This window comes from Canis lupus, chromosome 38 (assembly GCF_011100685.1).
Source record: "Canis lupus familiaris isolate Mischka breed German Shepherd chromosome 38, alternate assembly UU_Cfam_GSD_1.0, whole genome shotgun sequence".
Lineage (NCBI taxonomy): Eukaryota > Metazoa > Chordata > Mammalia > Carnivora > Canidae > Canis > Canis lupus.
The window spans coordinates 15,593,151-15,612,511 of record NC_049259.1 but is presented as its reverse complement, the minus strand read 5'-3'; the positions used below and the strand labels follow the sequence as shown (position 1 = coordinate 15,612,511).

The window sequence follows — 19,361 nt, the reverse complement described above, 5'->3', positions numbered from 1 at the left end:
ATTTTATTTATTTATTTGATGAGGGAAGAGAAGGAGCCAAGTCGGGGCAGGGAGGGGCAGAAGGACAAGCAGACTCCCTGCTGAGCACAGAGCCCAACGTGGGGCTCAGTCCCAGGACCCTGAGATCATGACCTGACCTGAAGACAGACACATAACTGAGCCACCGGGTGCCCCTGTGGAAAAACTGTACACCAGTGATGTCCAAAATGCAGTGGGTTGCCCTAGGATGCCTGCTGTTCCTCATCGCTAAAGGATGAGTAGCTTCATCCTAACTGGCAGTCACACTAGATGACCTGTAGTCGGAGATTATTTCATCTAGAAAGTCCAATAGAAGACACTTGGGATGACCTCAGGTGGAAACACAGTAGTCCGGGACGATGGCGTTGCTTGTTAACCCAGGTAACCTGGTGGGAAGCGGTAGGCCTGGCACGAGGGCCCGAGCCTTTCTGACCTCCGGAGGCCAGCACTCTTTGCTCTGTATCACATTTCCTCCCAAGGATTTTCTGAAACCCAGCTTTCTGATGTTCTGCTTTGGCTTTTCAACAGGGTGTCTTCAAACAGTTGAACAAGTGTTAATAAAAGGATGCAGAGACACACTGTGTCTTACTTACCTATTACTGCAAAACAAAGTACCTCAAAATTTAGTGGATGAAAACAACAGACATTTACTGCCATTTTTGTGGGTCGGGAATCTGGGTTCCACACCCCCCCCCCCCCCCCCCCCCCGCCCATTGAGTTGTCTGTAGCTCAGTGTCTCACGCGTCTGCAGTTGGGGTTTCAGCCCATCTCAAGCCCCCACTGGGTGGAGACGGGATCCCCTGGCAATCCTACACGACTGTGGGCAAGACTATTCTTGCCACGTGCACCTCTCCAGAATAAGGCAGGTCACACCATGGCAGTCGGCTCCCTCCGAGCAAGTGAGAGTGAAGAGGAGCACCCAGGGCAGAAGCTCCAGCCCTTTTGTAATGTGATCGTGAACACGGCACGCTACCATCTGCCTCACTCTGCCGGCCAGGCATGCGGACCAGGAGAAGGGGATCGTACGTCAGGGGCCACCCACCACATACTGGATAATTGCTCTAAGGGGTAACTGAATACAGTCCTAAAATGTTACTGTTCGAGAAGACAGATCAACCATGAGTCACTGATGAAATGACTTCAGTTTTTAAATCTTTTGTCCTGCCCTTAATAATAATCCATACTCATCTGTTTTCTTGGTATTTTCTCTCTCTTTAGGGGAAAAATGCATTCTTCAAAGACCTAACTTCAATTCAGTTATTACCTAGTGGGGAGATGGATCCAAATTTTATTTCTATACGACAACAGGTAAATTACATTGATTTTATTTTTGTTTCTCAGAAGAAAACAGTAAATCAAAAATTTAGCTGACCTTAAAGGATGACCACTTTCAAGGTATTCTTGAAAGCTAATTTCCCTTTCAGTGGTATGTTTCTTTTTGGTAATCTTTTTAGTTTCCATGGAAAAGCCAACCTCATTGACAGGAAAGCCAGTTACTTGGCTTAGACATTTTTTTACTGATGCACACTGACCGTGCTCTCTATCCTCCTCCGTTTGCAAGTTCTTACTGAAAGTCGTCAGTGCGGCTGTCCAGGCCCAGCATTTAGCTGTGAAGGACGGAGAGTCCTCAGAAGAGGCACCGACCACTCCTTTTGGGAAAGACCAAGATTGGCCAGTTCTAGCTGTGGATTTGGCTCATCACCTGCAAGTCAGTGAAGATGCTGTTCGAAGGCATTACGTGAGCGAACTCTACAACTATGGCGTGGACCACTTAGGAGAGGAGGTGAGCTCACCCTGTGAGCGGGGGCTCAAATGACCAAAATTAGAGTTGGAGTGACAAATCAGTAAAGGCTCCAATAAAGGTTTTTGCTTTTCCTTTTGTTAGGACTTCTGAACACAAAAACAATAGAATATTAAAATCTAAAACTGTAGGGCACTTGGGTGGCTCAGTCGGTTAAGCATCTGCCTTTAGTTCAGATCGTGATCTCAAGGTCCTGGGATCAAGCCCCACATCGGGCTCCCTGCTCAGCAGGCAGTCTGCTTCTCCCTCTGCCTCTCCCCCTGCTCGTAATCTCTCACTCTCACACGCTCTTTCTCTCTCAAATAAATAAATAAAATCTTAAATATAAAACTGTAGTCAAACTCCTGTTTCTGGTCTGTGTTTAATAAACCCCTGCAGTGTGCCAGGCCTGTACTGTGCAGAGGCATAGCAGCACACAAAACAGACAAGGCTCCTTCCTCATGGAATTGATGGTTTATTTAGAAGCCAGGAAACATGTTGGATTTTTTTTTTTTTTTTGAGCCAGCATGCAAGCATGGGTAGGGTCGGGGTGAGAAACTTAAGCAGGCCTCACGCCCAGCAGGGAGCCCAGTGCAGGGCTTGATCTCATGACCCTGAGATCATGATCTGAGCCAAAATCAAGAGTCGGACACCCGACTGAGCCCCGCAGGCACTGCAAGCGTGCTAAATTTTGTACTGAGTGATAAACGTTGTGAAGAAAAATAGGATCATGTGAATAAACAGGAGCTACTACATATGGTGGTCAGAGGTGACCTCTGAACTGAGTCCCAAGGATAAGATGCAGCCAGTCACCCAGGAAACTGGGGCAACAATGCCTGAGGCAGAAGTGATGAGAAGGTCCAAGGACCTGGGGCGAGACTAGCTTGGCAGGGCCCGAGACCAGAGGGCCAAGTGGGGGACCACGCATGGCAGGCCAGGATACAGAAGTGGGAGGACTGGGCAGGTGGGCAGGGGGAGATCACATACTTCATAGTGCATGGTTTTTCACAGTATTTTCAGAAGCCGTTAGGTTTTAAGTAGTCATGTGATTTAATTCCCTTTTTTTGCCATAAACTTAAAAAAATGATTCTTACAGTCATACTGAATTAAAAAATTAGGGTGATAGGCACTAAGGAGGGCACCTAATGGAATAAGCACTGGGTGTTGGCAAACTGAATTTAAATAAAATATTTTTTAAAAATTAGAGGAGATAAGAATGAGGCAGTGAGCAGAAATTTGAATTTTGAACACGAAATTTGATTTGGACTTTCTTTTGGGTGTACACATGGCCACAGCTGAAAGATGAACTAGAAGCTCTTGACTGGCAAAGCCTTTCCTAGAGTAAGCCATGTGCTGGAGTAAGCCAGCCGTGTGCCAGGGTCAGCCAGCCGTGTGCCAGGGTCAGCCAGCTGTGTGTCCAGGGTCAGCCAGCCGTGTGCCAGGGCCAGCCAGCTGTGTCCAGGGTCAGTCAGCCGTGTGCCAGGGTCAGCCAGCCGTGTGCCAGGGTCAGCCAGCTGTGTCCAGGGTCAGCCAGCCGTGTGCCAGGGCCAGCCAGCTGTGTCCAGGGTCAGTCAGCCGTGTGTCAGGGTCAGCCAGCCGTGTGCCAGGGTCAGCCAGCTGTGTCCAGGGTCAGCCAGCCGTGTGCCAGGGTCAGCCAGCCGTGTGCCAGGGTCAGCCGGCCGCGTGGCCGCTCTTACTGTGCCCCCGTCCATGCGCCCCCCGCAGGCCATTCTCCAGGTCCAGGACAAGGAGGTCCTGGCCTCGCAGCTGCTGGTGTTAACGGGGCAGAGACTGGCTCACGCGCTCCTCCACACGCAGACGAAGGAAGGGATGGAGCTGCTCGCCAGACTTCCACCCACTCTCTGTACTTGGCTCAAGGCCATGGTAAGTACAGGAGGCTGAGTGACCGGGTCACTGGGTGCTCTCCTAGATGCACGTTTACTAACAGTTGGGGAGAAACTCTAAGCGGCAGGCCTAAGTGGGTTCCAGAGCACTTACTGGGCAATCTCTATCCCGACCCCTCTTAAGGGAGGAAGCGTTACTGCTGTGCGGCGCTGATGGGTTATTCTTGTGTCCCGTTTGCAGAATCCCCAAGATCTTCAAAACACGGACGTGCCAATCGCAACAACGGCTAAATTAGTAACTAAAGTAATCGAGCTTTTACCAGAAAACCACGGGCAGTATGGTTTAGCCTTACACCTCATTGAGGCTGTGGAAGCCATCTCTCTCCCTTCCTTATGACCCTTCCGTACTGAAAACGGTCTAAAACCGTGTGACTCTCTTAGTGCATGGTAATTTTACATAGTAAGATCTGGAATTTTATGGAGGAAGTGTATGTCTTTCTTCTTTTGTAAAATAAAAATACATACTACTTTTTAAAAGTGCAGTCCTGGCTAAATTCCACTCCTTTGGTTAACATTGGAGATAAAATACAAACAAATATCAATTATACCATTAATTACTAACACAGATGTTTTACTGTTTATTTCTAATTTAAGCACTTAAGTAGCTTAATGGGTAAACTTTGCTATTTCAAATGGGTTATAATTTACAGATTATGTTCTTATTATCAGATTCTATATTTCGTACTCGAAATGTTATTGTAATTAAATTTAAATGTGTTCATGTATAGTCCCCATCAGTAAAATTAGAGCACCATCCCACTCGCTTTTGTTGGCATGCTTAAATCCAACATACTGGGCTGCCGCCTGGAGTTCTGGATGCGGACAGGTTCTTTCCCAGAGGTTATGCTGCCGCCACCGGAGGAGGATGACCTTGCTTTGGAGGAGGAATGGGTTCGAGATCATCATATTCATCAGAAGGGACACTGAACAGAACCCTTAACCTGTTGTACTTGCCAAAGTTGAGAATCTGAGATGCAAGCAACAAAGCAAAATTAATTACAGTGTAAGTTAAGATTTACTTTTTGCCAAGATTCAAAGTTGTATCCACATCAGGTAATTGTAAAAATGTATTATCTTGTAAAATTTATGTTTAAAAACAAGGGCAAAGATGCTAAAAATTTAAGTCCAATTTATTTTTCCTACGAGTGTTTAGAAATGTCTGCTTCTGGGATACGGTAACGTTATCTGTTCTTGGGAATAATACAGAAAAGGTCTAGTGATATTACAGCTTTGCAAACCTACCTCACAGCTGGGTTGAGAGAATAAAATACAACTAATTTTGTACCCTAGAGTGCCTAGAGCAGTCCAAGTGCTGAATAATTATTTGTCGATTAAAACCAGATTAACCAAAACTCTATAAAAAGTGCTTTGAGCTCTACAAATACCGAGTATTTATTACAGTGTATCTTTGGAATGTAGCCATACGGTGCAATTATCGATCTCTGTCATGGATCACGATTGTTATTCATAGTAACTCATTGTGATAAAGATGTTGCTTCACGTATTTGTAAGAAGCCAACTTTAGCAACTTGTGGAGTTGAGGAGTATGCCCCTCAAGAATATAAAGAAAAGTCTCATGTTTGAGAATATCCCAGTGTAAATTCTTTCTAACTGAAGGATCACACCCAAATAAGAATAATTGTATAAAACTTAATGATTACCATTTACTTTAAGAATCTTGAAAGATAAAGCTTTAAGATGTCTTGAATATTTGGGTGAGGGCCTGGAAGTCTGATGGGAGATACACGCTCCGTCCAGTAGCAGCACAGAACAGGTCCTTTACGCTGGTCCAGCCTCTCAGCCTCTGCTTGGATCTCCGCCGGCCCGTCCAGACGCAGTCATAGATTTCTTGTAAACCGGCCTAGCTTTATGTAGTCACGTTACATGCATTCTAAAAGATTCGTTCTTCCTGTGATTTTTCTAAATACTCAGAAAGTAGTTACGAATTTTGGAGGCTGGCCAAAGAAACTTTAAATCCTCACTTTGATTCTATTATCACTTTTGGGGGGGAGAGGGAGTACCTAATAAACATGTTAGATGATAAAGCTGGTTAGACTCATTCTGGTAGGAAACATAAACTTGGGGATTGTTGAGATTATTAATAAGCTGAAATATGACTCATAGGATCATAACAAATCATTGAATTACAAACCTGTAGTTACATTTGTAATCCTAAGATTTACCATTCAAGGAATTTTAAGGCAATTCTGAGTTATAAGGTTAATAAGAAAAGCAGTTAAATATCTTACTGTTTCATCAAGGGCTTTTTAAAAATAAATCTGAGAGAAAAAATACCTATGTACACATTCTGTAACAATGAAGAGCCACAAATAAAAATTAGATTTCATGAAGAATGGGTGATTTCTGAAACAAAGGTGGGTCGCACTTCCTGCTGGGAAGCCAGTAACTAGTAGTGTCTCTCCAGAGAGAAGTCCCACCCACGCCCCACGCCCCACGCCCCACACACCTTTCTTCACCTAGGCATCAACAGTAACCTAGGCATCTGTACCTTGTTAAATTCCACTGCATAATGCTGAAGGAAACAGAAGTGTTTTCAAATAATCATAACTTCTACGTTACAGGTTGTGTTTAGATGTAGAACTTAGAAGAGCCACGTAAACATAGGTGAAGAGGAACATAGCACCGACCTTCTAAATGCTTCATACTTTTGCAAAAAGAAAATAAGAAATGGAGAGTTTCACCTTTGGTAGAAAAATTCATCTAAGGTCAAAGTAAGCACTATTACATTTAAATTGCCTTTTTTTTTTTTAATGGTTGATTACAACTTAAAATCAAAACAGATTTAATAATATTAAGCTTTCATGGAATATAATGTTCACTTAAGAGTTGCTGTGGTTCATTCATTTAGAAAAGACAGGTATTTTTAAAGTACTCCATAGCAACAGTGAAAACCCTCCGTCACCCTGACAGGAATGAATTTGTTGGGCTTCTAAAAGTTAGGTGTCTGCTGAATAGAATTAGTCGTCCCTGTAAAGGTTTTAATCCAATCCTGAACTGTTTATAACATGCTGTTACCTACTGTAATGTACTGTAAGTAATGACATTCTGTACATACTTCTATTTTCTGTGTCTGTTCATTGTTGTGAACTTATGTATATTAGTGAAATAAATTTTCAGCTTTCATGTTTCAACATTCATAAATATAAGTATTTATATTGTGTTTCCTCCTCTTGTGCAAGAATAACAAGTTCGGTGATGTTTTCTTTCTAATGCAAACAAAAAAACCTAGCTGTTGCGCAAAGGATAATGTTCACTAGTGAGGCCGAATGAAATCTTTTTTCTAAGGGAAACACACCTCTGCCATTCTCCTCGGAGACCATATTTTTTTACTTGATTTTTGCAACTTCAGAATCCGTCAATTTCCAGATGCCTTTATTTTTAGACATTATAGAACTTAAATACTGAGTCAAGAAGCTTTATAAAATATAAAACTTTTCTGGTCAGCCACATTTAAAGTCACACATTCTTCAGTGTATCTGTTCTCGATAAATCCATTATGGATATGTGTAGGTCCATCTGCATATTTAGATTTTTCTGCATATATATATATATATATATATATATATATATTATCTAATACAGGAAAAGCTTGTAATTCTGAAATTGCCCCTTACGCTACTACTCCTCCACTCACGACCTAAATCTAGGCTTGCTCTCCCCGGTGTTGTGAAGAGTCCATCAGAACTCTCAACGCCTTCTTGCTCACAGAGCTGCCGCCAGCACGCTGAGCTCTTACTTTCCGTTGACGACTTCTGCGCACCGGGGGCAGAGTGTATCTGAAGACTCAGCTGTGTACTTCCAACAACGAGGGCATTTTTCTTTGGTAGTTGGCATGACAATTACTTTATATGAAGACTCTTCGCGAATATCACCACCTGTGAGAAAGATTCAGGAAGACACTGAGGGGCGTTCACCTGGTCTCCCTATTTCCTATCGACTGACTGGTTTTACCAGTGTTCCTTTTTCAAAGCTTTCTCCCTCCCTTGGGTAAAGCCAGTCCGTATGACTTCGTTTCCCACGTTCCGTCACCAGCTGTGACATGGACTCGCACCCCGACCACTGAAGACCGCTGAGGAAGCAGAAACCCCGAGTGAGAGGTTAATGGATTCTCCCCGGGTCTCGGAGTTCGGATCTCCTCGGGCAGCGCAGGCCTCTAGCTCTTCATCCGGGCACCGTTCTGATAAGTGACCCTCCCGCTACAGCTACACAAGAGTTGTAGAAAGAGCCAAACCACGGTGACAACTGCAGTGTCCCCACATAAACCTTGGTGTAGGGGCGTCTGGGGTCGGGCTCCAAGCAGGATGTGGAGCCCGCCTAGGACTCTCTAGCTGTCCCTCTGCCCCTCCCTCCACATCTCACCCCTACCTCAAAAAAGAAAAAAAAAATTCTTGGTTTAGACAAAAGGAGACAAAAATTTCTCCACTGTCAATACTCCCAGACTTCAGAGTGAATTAGTTACAGTAAGGAAAGTTACTTTCTAGCCGTCATACGAAGAATGTACGTTCACACTTTCAAAAGCTGGTGAGCATCTTTACTACCTGGTCAGTGCTTCCAGGCCTCACATGTAGACTGAGGCCCATAACGGGGCCTCCCGCCTCCTGAAGGCACCTAAACACCTCGAGGAACACAGGCAGGTCACCGTTCCCACAGGGTCATGTTCCCAAGTGCACCGCCGCAGGGAATGAACGAGGCCGACAAAAATCCTCTCTCAAATGCCCGCGAGCCGTCTGCTCACGAGGTGCCACAGTGGGAAGGGCTCCGTCCAACTTCTTAGCCCTGCGTTAAGAACGGCTAGCTCTTCATGTACAGTGTGCAAGGGAGAAATTTCAGAGTCCACACCGGGGAGGGGGCGACCTAGGCAGTCCTGGGATCCTGGGTGCCAAGGAAGCAGGACACGAAAGAGGGAGGCCGCCCCGCGTCACCTACCATGACCCTTAGCCAAGGGAAGGGAAGCCCTCGCCTGGCTCTGGCCCTGTTCCCAAGTTCATCAAGCAGGACACTTCGGAGAGTGGGTTTACAAACTTGGCCAGGTGCCATAAAAAGATGTTCCAAGAACATATTTGCCTTTAGGATCAGGTCTGATCCACCGCAAAGCTGGAGGTGACTGGGATTATCCCTGTTGTCTGGGTCCCACCGGTTCCTCTCGTCTCCTCCTTACCTTCTAGGTTGATCAGGAACGTCCCTTGGCGCTCGATTACATCCGTGGTTACGAGCGGTGGATCCTGAGAGAGTAGAGTTGTCTGGGAAGCCATCATTAGCTCGTTCAGCTGAGAGGTGCTGGAAGTCTCCTCCGCTTGCAGCATCTGGGAATAGGATGTCAGAGTGACCGTCTATGGGTTCACTGCAAATTCTGGCATCCAATGCGTGACCCTTTGGTACCATGATCTCCTAAGTTGATCTTATTAAATCAATTCTTACAGGAAGGAAAGGGATTTTTGTTGTGTTTTGTTTTTAGTTTTAGAGAACAGGGGGATGGGGGAGGCAGAGAATCTCATGCAGACTCCCTGATGAGTGGTGGCCTCCATCCCACCACCCTGAGCTGAAGTCAAGACTCGGCCACTTAACCTACTGAGCCACCCAGGCGTCCCTAGAATGAGAGGTTTTAACTAAAATATTTTCAGGCAACAGCCCATCTCTGTACGTAATATACTCTACGCCAGGCGCTTCACTGTGCTGGGTGCTAAATGTCCGCCGTCTCTAATCACCACAGTGTTTCTCATCCCCATTTTCCAAACAAGGAAACCTGCTCAGAGCAGCTACTTCCTCATGGTTCTCAAGCAGTAGGTGGCGGAGCTGCCCGTCTAGCCCAGGTCCGTTACCTCGGAGCCCAGGCTTTCCCTGTGTCCTGCCTCCCACCCTAGGAGAGGTGTAAGGAAACTAAACGGACCTGCTTTTGGCAACACAGACCAATGGTGGCAACTGAATAACACAGAGACTATGTACTGTATTCTGAAGTGAATAAAGTTAGATATTTGATAAGCATTTTTACATTTTTCCTTGTAATTCTCTTCAAAATGAGTTTATAACCCAATACAAACATTCCTTTAAAAAAAAAATAAGGGGCACCTGAGTGGCTTAGTTAAGTGGCAGACTCCTGAGTTCAGCTCAGGTCACGATCCCAGGGTCATGGGCTTGAGGCCCGTGTCAGGCTCTGTGCGAGTGTGGAGCCTCCTTGAAACTCTCCCCTGCCCCCCCTCCCCCTCGGCTTGTGTACTCTCTCAAAAATTTTTTAAAAACTCAAGAAAAAACAGGCAATTCTGAGAGCTTAATTTGGTCTTAACAAGTTCATGCAGTTAGTAATTCATAGATGCAGGATTCCAAGTAACAGATACTTAGTGTAATCCCTAAGAAAAATACATTATTTTTTAAAATCCCAAACTACTTTTTCCAATATAAATGATCCAAACAACCCGTATTTTTTTTAACTTAAGAACTCATGGAGTCAAAAGACACACAACATGTAGGAGGAAAACCCAAAACTAGGCTATGTAGCCTTGGCTAGGCCACAGTTTCAATGGTCTTCAGTTCCCTTGCTTATAAAATAAAGGAGTCAGAGCCTCCCAGCACATACACTTTATTTTTTTAAACATTTATTTATTGGGGCACCTGGGTGGCTCAGTGGTTTAGTGCCACCTTCAGCCCAGGGCGTGATCCTGGAGTCCCGGGATCAAGTCCCACATCGGGCATGGAGCCTGCTTCTCCCTCTGCCTGTGTCTCTGCCTCTCTCTGTGTCTCTTGTGAATAAGTAAATAAAATCTTAAAAAAAAAATTATTTTAGAGCACACATGTGCAGGGGGTTAGACAAAGGGAAAAAAAGAGACAGAATCTCTAACAGACTCTGTGCTGAGCGTGAGCCCAGCACGGGGCTCAATCCCATGACCCAGAGATCATGACCTGAGCAGAACCGACTCAATCCCATGACCCAGAGATCATGACCTGAGCTGGACACTGAACCGACTGAGCCATCCAGGTGCCTCCCAACTTACAAATTTTAAAATGTGAATGAGTATCTTACTGAAATAATCTACTGTCTGATCAACAATCTCCTACAGACTGTAAACCTCAAATCTAAAATTACATTACTAAAATTTTAAACTGAGCTTACTGACCAAATGAGTTGGTCATTTTTAGCAAACTATGATAGCAGTAAAACTTCAAAGAAAATATTAAGATTCCCGGGCAGCCCTGGTGGCCCAGGGGTTTAGTGCCGCCTTCAGCCCAGGGCGTGATCCTGGAGACCCAGGATCGAGTCCCACGTCGCGTTCCCTGCATGGGGCCTGCTTCTCCCTCTGCCTGTGTCTCTGCCTCTCTCTCTCTCTCTCTCTGTGAGTCTGTCATGAATAAATAAATAAAATCTTAAAAAAAAAGAAAGAAAATATTAAGAATCCCAAGAAGAAAATCCTAATGGTCTCTTTGGAAATAAAAATAGGATGAATGCTTTGAGATGGCATGGTAACTTGCTGGAGCAAATGAATTTTCTTCAAATCTCCTGAGAAGGACAGTCCGGGTGGCTCAGCAGTTTAGTGCCTGCCTTCGGCCCAGGCTGTGATCCTGGAGACCCGGGATCGAGTCCCACGTCGCGTTCCCTGCATGGAGCCTGCTTCTCCCTCTGTCTGTGTCTCTGCCTCTCTCTGTGTGTCTCTCATGAATAAATAAAAAACAAAAAAATAAATTTTTTGTTTTTGTTTTAAAAAATATCTCCTGAGAAAAAGAGGGAAATATTTTTTTAGATTTGCTTTGAACCTGGTCCAGATGGACAAAATTCACAGAAAACTAGGCCCTTAACACAAAATCCTCAAGTTTTGTGTAGTGTAATAATGTCATTAGTTTCTATCACTTACCTAAATAGCCCTGAGAATCTGCATTTCAGATAGGACTTGTTGCAACTTCCCTGGCCCCACTAATGAAGGACGTAGCAAGAGAGTACATGTTTTGTAAGAGAAGGGAGAGGAAGTATTGAAAAGGGGGAAACAAAGAATCCGTGATAGTATTCAGGATTACAAGATTACTAACCTAAAAAAATCTTACTTATATAGAGATTTTTAAAAGCCAAATGTCAGGTGAAACTTTAGGACACTAACCTCACTTCCAAAGGGACAAACCGCCACTCACCTCTATTATCTCAAAAAGCAGCCCGGGCTCGATCACAATGATAACCTCGTACTCGGCTGCGTTTTTACCAGGGATGCTTCCAAGGAACGAATCTCGCATGGCACACGTGCTCTCTATCGCCTCCTCTAATCCAGGCTTCTTCCAGATAGAACTAGTTCTAATCCACCCAGTACGAAATACACTCTTGGGTTCTTTGAAACAAAAGAATAATAAATAAACAAAAGTAAAATAATTTACATATATTCTAAACTGTAGAGAACGCACTAACCATTAAATATTTTACTGTTCAGGGGAAATAAGAATTGGTATTTATGGCAAATATTATGGAGCCATTCTAAATGCTTACCAAACATTTATATTCGCCTTTGGAAATCTAAACAAAGGAAAATACATATAATAAGATCCCAAAGGGAAAAAAGGATACCTCAAAGAAAGTAAAACAGAAAAAAAGATCCCAATATTAACAATAGTTGTCTCTGGAGAGTAAGATTATGAGTGGCTTTTCCTCCTCTTCTGGATTTTTGTAGTTACTGATTCTCTGAAAGCTTAATACAGAGGGAAAAAACTATTATAAAATCATTCATTAAAAGGCACTACACTTGGTTTTTAAAAGACCTAAAATATATTTCAGACATTTAGATATTGAGGAAAAACCGATTTTGCAGCATAGTCAAGCCGCTCACACACTGCAGAAGGCACCCTGTCAAGGTGGCCTGACGGCCACCCGGAAATCCATGCTGCTCCGCGACAATCAAGTGCAGAAAAGTCTAAAGGCCCGAGACATGTTCTCTACAAAGTGCTCACCGTGGGCGAGAAAGTGCCCCTTCCACGAAGTGGATGAAATCAGAAGTCACGACCCTCATCAAGGGTCCTTCTCATTTCGAGGACCAAGCGAGTATTCCTTACCTTTAGCATAAGGTACGTGCTGGAACACTTCTTCAGCCAAGTGAGGAAGAATGGGAGCAAAAGAACGAACCATGACATCCAGAATTTCGGCCAATGCGGTCTGGCAGGAGCGCCGTTTGGGGTCGCCTGCCTTCTCACAGTAGAGCCTGGACAAGACCAACGTGCTCAGCAGGGGACAGGAGAGTGCCGAGCCAGGAGGACGCAGGACGCGCCTCGGGCGGTTCACTCCTACAGCAGCTAACCCTACGTCTAATTTAAGAATAAGATGCTGTCATAGGACTTTATCTGTAAGTCCTCTATTCCACTTTCCTCCGTCCGGGTGTGCTCACCTCCTCCAAAACCTCTCTTAGCGGCTGTGCTGCATCCAGTTCTGTCTTTGAGAGAGCTAACTGCGCGCTGGAGGACGACTAACATGTTAGTTGACGGTACGTACCTTACAATCTTATCAGCGCGTGCAGAGGACTGGGAGTTACAACCCTTGAGGTGCTAGGGGTCGGGGCTGACCCTCACGTCGGCTTGGTTGCTATCAACGAAGTCCAAGCACCAAGCCTTCCCCTAAAAGGGTCTGATCTTAACGTGATGCTATTGTGGTAACAGGTGCCTGTATGTTGGTCTCTCCTCCTTAAAATTTACAAACTCCTGAGAAGAGGTACTATATTCGTCACCTCATATTAGTACCCGCTCCCTCGATCAACATGGCACAAAGCACATTCCTTGTATGATCTCTTTACATCATGACACTATGAGGTGTGTATGCTCACTTGACTCAAGAACTCAACTTATTAACTGCACAGCACTGCCCTTCTTGCTCACCCCTGTACACCCAACACTTGCCAAGTAGACACTCAAGAAAGATCTGAATGTTTTATTTATTTTTTTTGAATGTTTTAATATTCAGTCATACATACCTGTCTTTGATTATGCTGAAATAAAAGTTAGAGAGCTCTCTGGTATAAAATGCTCGTAACAGCCGAACAACTTTTCCAAAATCATACTGTTTATATGAATCGGTAATCTAGGGAACAAAAGTCAAAATCAATTGGAAGTTGGGGTAAGCAAACAAAAATGCAAGCCGTCATGGGCAAAATGTGTACCTTTTCAAACGATGTTTCAAAGGCAGATGGATACAAAACAGGAGACATGCAAGAGTGACTGAGGATCCTTAAGACATTTTGGGGTATCAAATTCAACAATCAGAAAATGATGAACATTCTATTCTGGAAACTACATAAGAACACTCCTCAAAAGAAGGGATCAGGTTTTAAATGATCTGAGAAAGGGGAACCCTCCTGCACTGTTGGTGGGAACGTGTACTGGAGCAGCTACCCTGGAAAACTGTGTGGAGGTGCCTCAAAGAGTTAAAAACAGACCTGCCCTACGACCCAGCAATTGCACTGCTGGGGATTTACCCCAAAGATACAGATGCAGTGAAACACCGGGACACCTGCACCCCGATGTTTCTAGCAGCAATGTCCACAATAGCCAAACTGTGGAAGGAGCCTCGGTGTCCATCGAAAGATGAATGGATAAAGAAGATGTGGTCTATGTATACAATGGAATATTCCTCAGCCATTAGAAACGACAAATACCCACCATTTGCTTCCACGTGGATGGAACTGGAGGGTATTATGCTGAGTGAAGTAAGTCAATCGGAGAAAAACAAACATTATATGTTCTCATTCATTGGGGGAATATAAAAAATAGTGAAAGGGAATGAAGGGGAAAGGAGAAAAAATGAGTGGGAAATATCAGAAAGAGAGACAGAACATGAGAGACTCCTAACTCTGGGAAATGAACTAGGGGTGGTGGAAGGGGAGGTGGGCGGGGGTTGGGGGTGACTGGGTGACGGGCACTGAGGGGGGCACTTGACGGGATGAGCACTGGGTGTTATTCTGTATGTTGGCAAATTGAACACCGATAAAAAATAAATTTATAAAAAAAAAACCCCACACCATATGAAAACAGCAAAGTGCAAGTTGCCAGTGTTCCCTCATTTATGCCTGAAAAGTAAAATTGGGCAAAAGCCCGCTGGTGTGTGTCTCTGACGTACGGGTACATGGGAACAGCCACACGTCTAACTTTTGAGAAAACACACATTATCTGGGTTTATTTATAATGAGAAAACATCTTACAAAACACACAGAATAGTCATTTCAGGTATTTCTATACTTTGAGGGGTAACTGCAGATAAAATAGAGGCCTACTTTATTCCTTCCTGTTGGGAGAAATATCTAAACCTAATCTTGGGAGGGAAATGGGGTCTGAGGGGCAGCCTGGGCCTACTGTTTACACCAGGTGCTGCTAGTTTTTTGAAAAACCAGGAAAGGGGCAGCCTGGGTGGCTCAGCGGTTTAGCGCCGCCTTCAGCCTGGGGCCTGATCCTGGAGACCTGGGATCGAGTCCCACGTCAGGCTCACTGCATGGAGCCTGCTTCTCCCTCTGCCTGTCTCTGTCTCTCATGAATAAATAAATAAAATCTTAAAAAAAAAAGAAAAACCAGGAAAGAACTGAAACTTCACATACCTAAAGTCAACCTGGCAATGTTGGGAAGGTGCAGAACTGGTCAAGTGTAACTCTGCTTAGTGCTACAGCCACTACTTCTAATAATGTCTGTTCTGCTTGCACACAACTCACAATCTCAACACTCGGCAGTGCTCATATTTCTGTTTTCCAGAAGCTTATTAATTTGTACTTACCTTGTTTGCTAAATCCTGCAGCAAGTGCAGCATGTACTGGTCTATGACATGCATATTGTTAACAGGAATGGAATCTGTTTCTGGGTTGAAACCAGCGACATTTCCCAAGAGAAAGCGGAGTGTATTCCTGAGCTATTAATATCGAGAAAAAATATGCAGTCAAAAAATATAGGCCTTCAATTCTTACTGAAAAGTTATTTTATTTTTCTATGATTTTTATACAATTCATGTTACTTTCTTAATGGGACATTTTATAAAGATCATTCCTGAGACTACAAATGCAAAAAAAAGAGACTCTCATTTCAGTAGCTGAGTTGTAGAAACCACCACTGGACTTTACACGTGGACTGACATTTCATTATATTTCTTCCTAACCTTTTACAGGCAAATCAGCTATTAGTGGCCCAATTTGTTCATCTATATAGGTAAGAGTGTTATTTTCACCTGCTTCACAGGCAAAAATAAAAATAACTGGAATAAAAGGTGAAAGGTCATTGAGCACATGAAAGTATATAAAATTAATTTTGTATTAGGCTGTATTTTATAAAATACCAAGTACAGTACATAAAACTTTAGGGTTACACTATTAATATTTTTAAACACAAGATATCTTTAAATGCTCACAACGTGTGGAAACTCATTTTCACTTTTTTGTGATACCAAACAAAATGTTCCTCATTTTTTTTTTTAAGTTATTTCGCTAACTTCGTATTCAGAAATAGGAAGAAGAGGGACTCTGACCTTGCTAATATCATCTCTGGCAGCATTAAGTACAGACGGGCTGATGGTCACTTCAGTGAAGACGTTGGACTCGGCCACCCACCAGCGCAGGACATCAGCACCGTAGGGAGGCTCTGCGCTCTGATCCTTTCAGTGGACGAAAAAGACATAAACGTTTAAATGGCTTTCAATTCATTAGGTGAACAAATGTTTTAGGTATTCCTCTTGAGCACTATCTGAGCACGACATGTGGATAAGATATACCTGCACTGTCATGAAATAAGGGCTAACAACCGCAGGAGTCAGCTGCCTGTGAAAAACAACACTGGGCCGAAGAGTGCACGCTGCAGTCTGGTTGTGTGTGCGGATGCGGGCGAGCCTGACACATCCATGGACTAGAGCTGGTGGCGGGAGCGGGGCCCTGATGCCTCAGCGATGGTGGAGGGGGTCTTGGAAGGGCTGCACTCCCTTCCAGGACTCACCTTACACACAGCAAGGATTACTGGACATTAGGATGGCAGTAAAAAGCCAGAGGAGTAAAATAACAGACAAGTAATTTCTGAAACTAACTCCAAAATAAATTATCAGCAACCCCAGATTTGATGTTCATTAATGACTTGCTTTAAAGTGTATAATTTCCAAGAATAGTGAAACATGAAGTTGCAATCTAAATTTTTTTCTTACACTGTTTCCATGTAACCGTAAATTTTTGTTTTAAGTAAATTTTAACAAATTTTTGAAGTTTAATTTTAAAAAAGGGAGGTCGTGCCTGGGTGGCTCAGTCAGTTAAGCGTCTAACTCTTGATTGTGGCTCAGGTCATGATCTCAGGGTAATGAGATGGAGCCCCGTGTGGGCTCCATGCTCAGTGAGGAGTCTGCTTCTCTCTCTCTCTCTCCCTCCTTCCCTCTGCCCCCTCCCCATGCTCGCACACACGTGCAGTCTCTAAAATAAATAAATCAATCTTAAAAAAAAATAGGGGAGGGATAGCATGGCTCAGGACCTCAGGACCTATAATATAGATTCAAACTTGAAATTAGTCAACTGGGCCACAATCCCAGCACTTCCCTTTTTCATTAAAATCATGTATTATTTAAGAGTTTACATTTACACTAAATTCTACTCCTGAAGCCAGTATTACACTACATATTAACTAACTAGAATTTAAATAAAAATTTGGGAGGAAAAAAAAGAATTTAGATTTAAAACATGATAAGTCATCTGCTATTAGCCTAAAAGATAGTTTTGTTGTTATTGTCATTTTACATTGAAATAACTACATTAAGGTTTTGGCTGCCAATTTAAAAGTCTTAAAACAAAAGTTTTAGGGCCACCTGGGTGGCTCAGTGGTTGAATGTCTCCCTTTGGTTCAGGGTGTGATCCTGGGGTCCTGGGATCAAGTCCGGCATCGGACTCCCTGCAGGGAGCCTGCTTCTCCCTCTGCCTATGTCTCTGCCTTTCTGTGTCTCTCATGAATAAATAAATAAAAATCTTTAAAAAATAATTAAAAATATTTTAATTAAAAAAAAATAAAAACAAAAACAGGGACACCTGGGTGGCTCAGCAGTTAAGTGTCTGCCTTCAGCTCAGGGCGTGATCCCAGGTCCCGAGATCAAGTCCCACATCGGGTTCCCCGCAGGAAGCCTGCTTCTCCCTCGGCCTGTGTCTCTGCCTCTCTGTCTCTGTCTTTCATGAGTAAATGGATAAAATCTTAAAAAAAAAAAAAAAGTTTTAGAGAACCACCTACTTGTCCTCCATTGATGACCACATCAGGATCGATGACATTCCCAAGAGACTTGGACATCTTTTCTCCCTTTTCTCCAAGGGTAAATCCATGAACGACCACTGTCCTAAGAAGACAAATCAGCCATTTTGATAATAAACACAATTATAATGACCTCATTGAAGATCACTTATAGCTTAAAAAGAGTATCTTAGCTTGACAAAAAAAACAGGATTTTTCTTGACAGATTATGGATGAAAGCTTTTCTTAAAGTCTAAATCTCAGCCGCTTATGTATCAAGACTGATAGGAACTCTCTACTTATACACAGAAAAAAAAATTTTTTTTAAAGATTTTATTTATTTATTTGAGAGCGAGAGAAAGAGAGAGAGGCAGAGACACAGGCAGAGAGAGAAGCAGGCTCCATGCAGGGAGCCTGACGTGGGACTTGAACCTAGGCCCCCAGGACCACACCCTGGGCCAAAGGCGGCGCTAAACCGCAGAGCCACCCAGGTTGCCCACACAGAAAAATTTTTGATGTTTACATTCAATACATAAATATTTCCTGAGGTCAGCCCAGGTGGCTCAGCAGTTTAGCACCGCCTTCAGCCTAGGGTGTGATCCTGGAGACCCGGGATCGAATCCCATGTCGGGCCCCCTGCATGGAGCCTGCTTCTCCCTCTTCCAGCGTCTGTTCCTCTCTCTGTGTCTCTCATGAATAAATAAATAAAATATTTAAATAAATTCCTGAGCATTTATTATGTATTGATTTTGATCATTAAAACTAACCAGGAAAAAGTATGTCTTAAAAAGAACAGATTATCATTTCAAAATTACTTTCAAAAAGACAATTTGAGGCAAATATATATCTGTTGTTCTACTCGCTTTTAAAAGCATGTTATAGGGATGCCTGGGTGGCTCAGTGGTTGAGCATCTGCCTTTGGCTCAGGGCGTGATCCCAGGGTCCGGGATTGAGTCCCATATTGGGCTCCCTGCATGGAGCCTGCTTCTCCCTCTGCTGGTGTCTCTGCCCCTCTCTCTCTCTCTCTCTGATGAATAAATAAATAAAATCTTTAAAAAAAATAAAAGCATGTTATATTAGAAACAAATATGTAAATTGTTCTGGGATGCATTTTCATTGTGAGGCAGCAAAAATCTTAAGCTATTTAAGAATTGTTCTGATTCTCTATCCACTCACTTAAATAAGGAAAATCAATGATCTATAGCTTATTAAGAATATCTAATCTAATACAATTCACAACAGGAATGTTCATTAATCATTTGTGTATAAGAATATTTGACCTCAAGCTGTCTTCAGTCAACGTAGAATACCATTCTCTACACCCCTGTGTAACAAGTCTTCCCATATATTTTTTTTTAATTTTTATTTATTTATGATAGTCACACAGAGAGAGAGAGGCAGAGACACAAGCAGAGGGAGAAGCAGGCTCCATGCACCGGGAGCCCGACGTGGGACTCGATCCG

The 19,361-nt window shown here is 43.5% G+C and overlaps 2 protein-coding genes across 5 annotated transcripts in view; one reads left to right on the top strand and one right to left on the bottom strand.

The window, feature by feature from the left end:
- Nucleotides 1-6,864, top strand: part of RAB3GAP2 (RAB3 GTPase activating non-catalytic protein subunit 2) — a 100,482-nt gene extending 93,618 nt beyond the window's left edge. For 3 of the 4 annotated variants that reach the window (XM_038586172.1, XM_038586171.1, XM_038586170.1), the window contains exons 32-35: nucleotides 1,237-1,326; nucleotides 1,580-1,801; nucleotides 3,524-3,682; nucleotides 3,884-6,864. In XM_038586172.1, coding sequence (XP_038442100.1) covers nucleotides 1,237-1,326; nucleotides 1,580-1,801; nucleotides 3,524-3,682; nucleotides 3,884-4,039 — 627 coding nt within the window. In that variant the 3' untranslated portion in view covers nucleotides 4,040-6,864. The remainder of the gene's footprint in view (nucleotides 1-1,236; nucleotides 1,327-1,579; nucleotides 1,802-3,523; nucleotides 3,683-3,883) is intronic. The other variant, XR_005385717.1, reaches the window with a different exon arrangement.
- Nucleotides 6,450-19,361, bottom strand: part of IARS2 (isoleucyl-tRNA synthetase 2, mitochondrial) — a 62,420-nt gene continuing 49,508 nt past the window's right edge. Inside the window, exons 16-23 of the mRNA XM_038586173.1 lie at nucleotides 17,902-18,004; nucleotides 16,178-16,303; nucleotides 15,437-15,568; nucleotides 13,650-13,756; nucleotides 12,742-12,887; nucleotides 11,836-12,026; nucleotides 8,882-9,026; nucleotides 6,450-7,598 (exon numbers count right to left, since the gene is read on the bottom strand). Coding sequence (XP_038442101.1) covers nucleotides 7,456-7,598; nucleotides 8,882-9,026; nucleotides 11,836-12,026; nucleotides 12,742-12,887; nucleotides 13,650-13,756; nucleotides 15,437-15,568; nucleotides 16,178-16,303; nucleotides 17,902-18,004 — 1,093 coding nt within the window. The 3' untranslated portion in view covers nucleotides 6,450-7,455. The remainder of the gene's footprint in view (nucleotides 7,599-8,881; nucleotides 9,027-11,835; nucleotides 12,027-12,741; nucleotides 12,888-13,649; nucleotides 13,757-15,436; nucleotides 15,569-16,177; nucleotides 16,304-17,901; nucleotides 18,005-19,361) is intronic.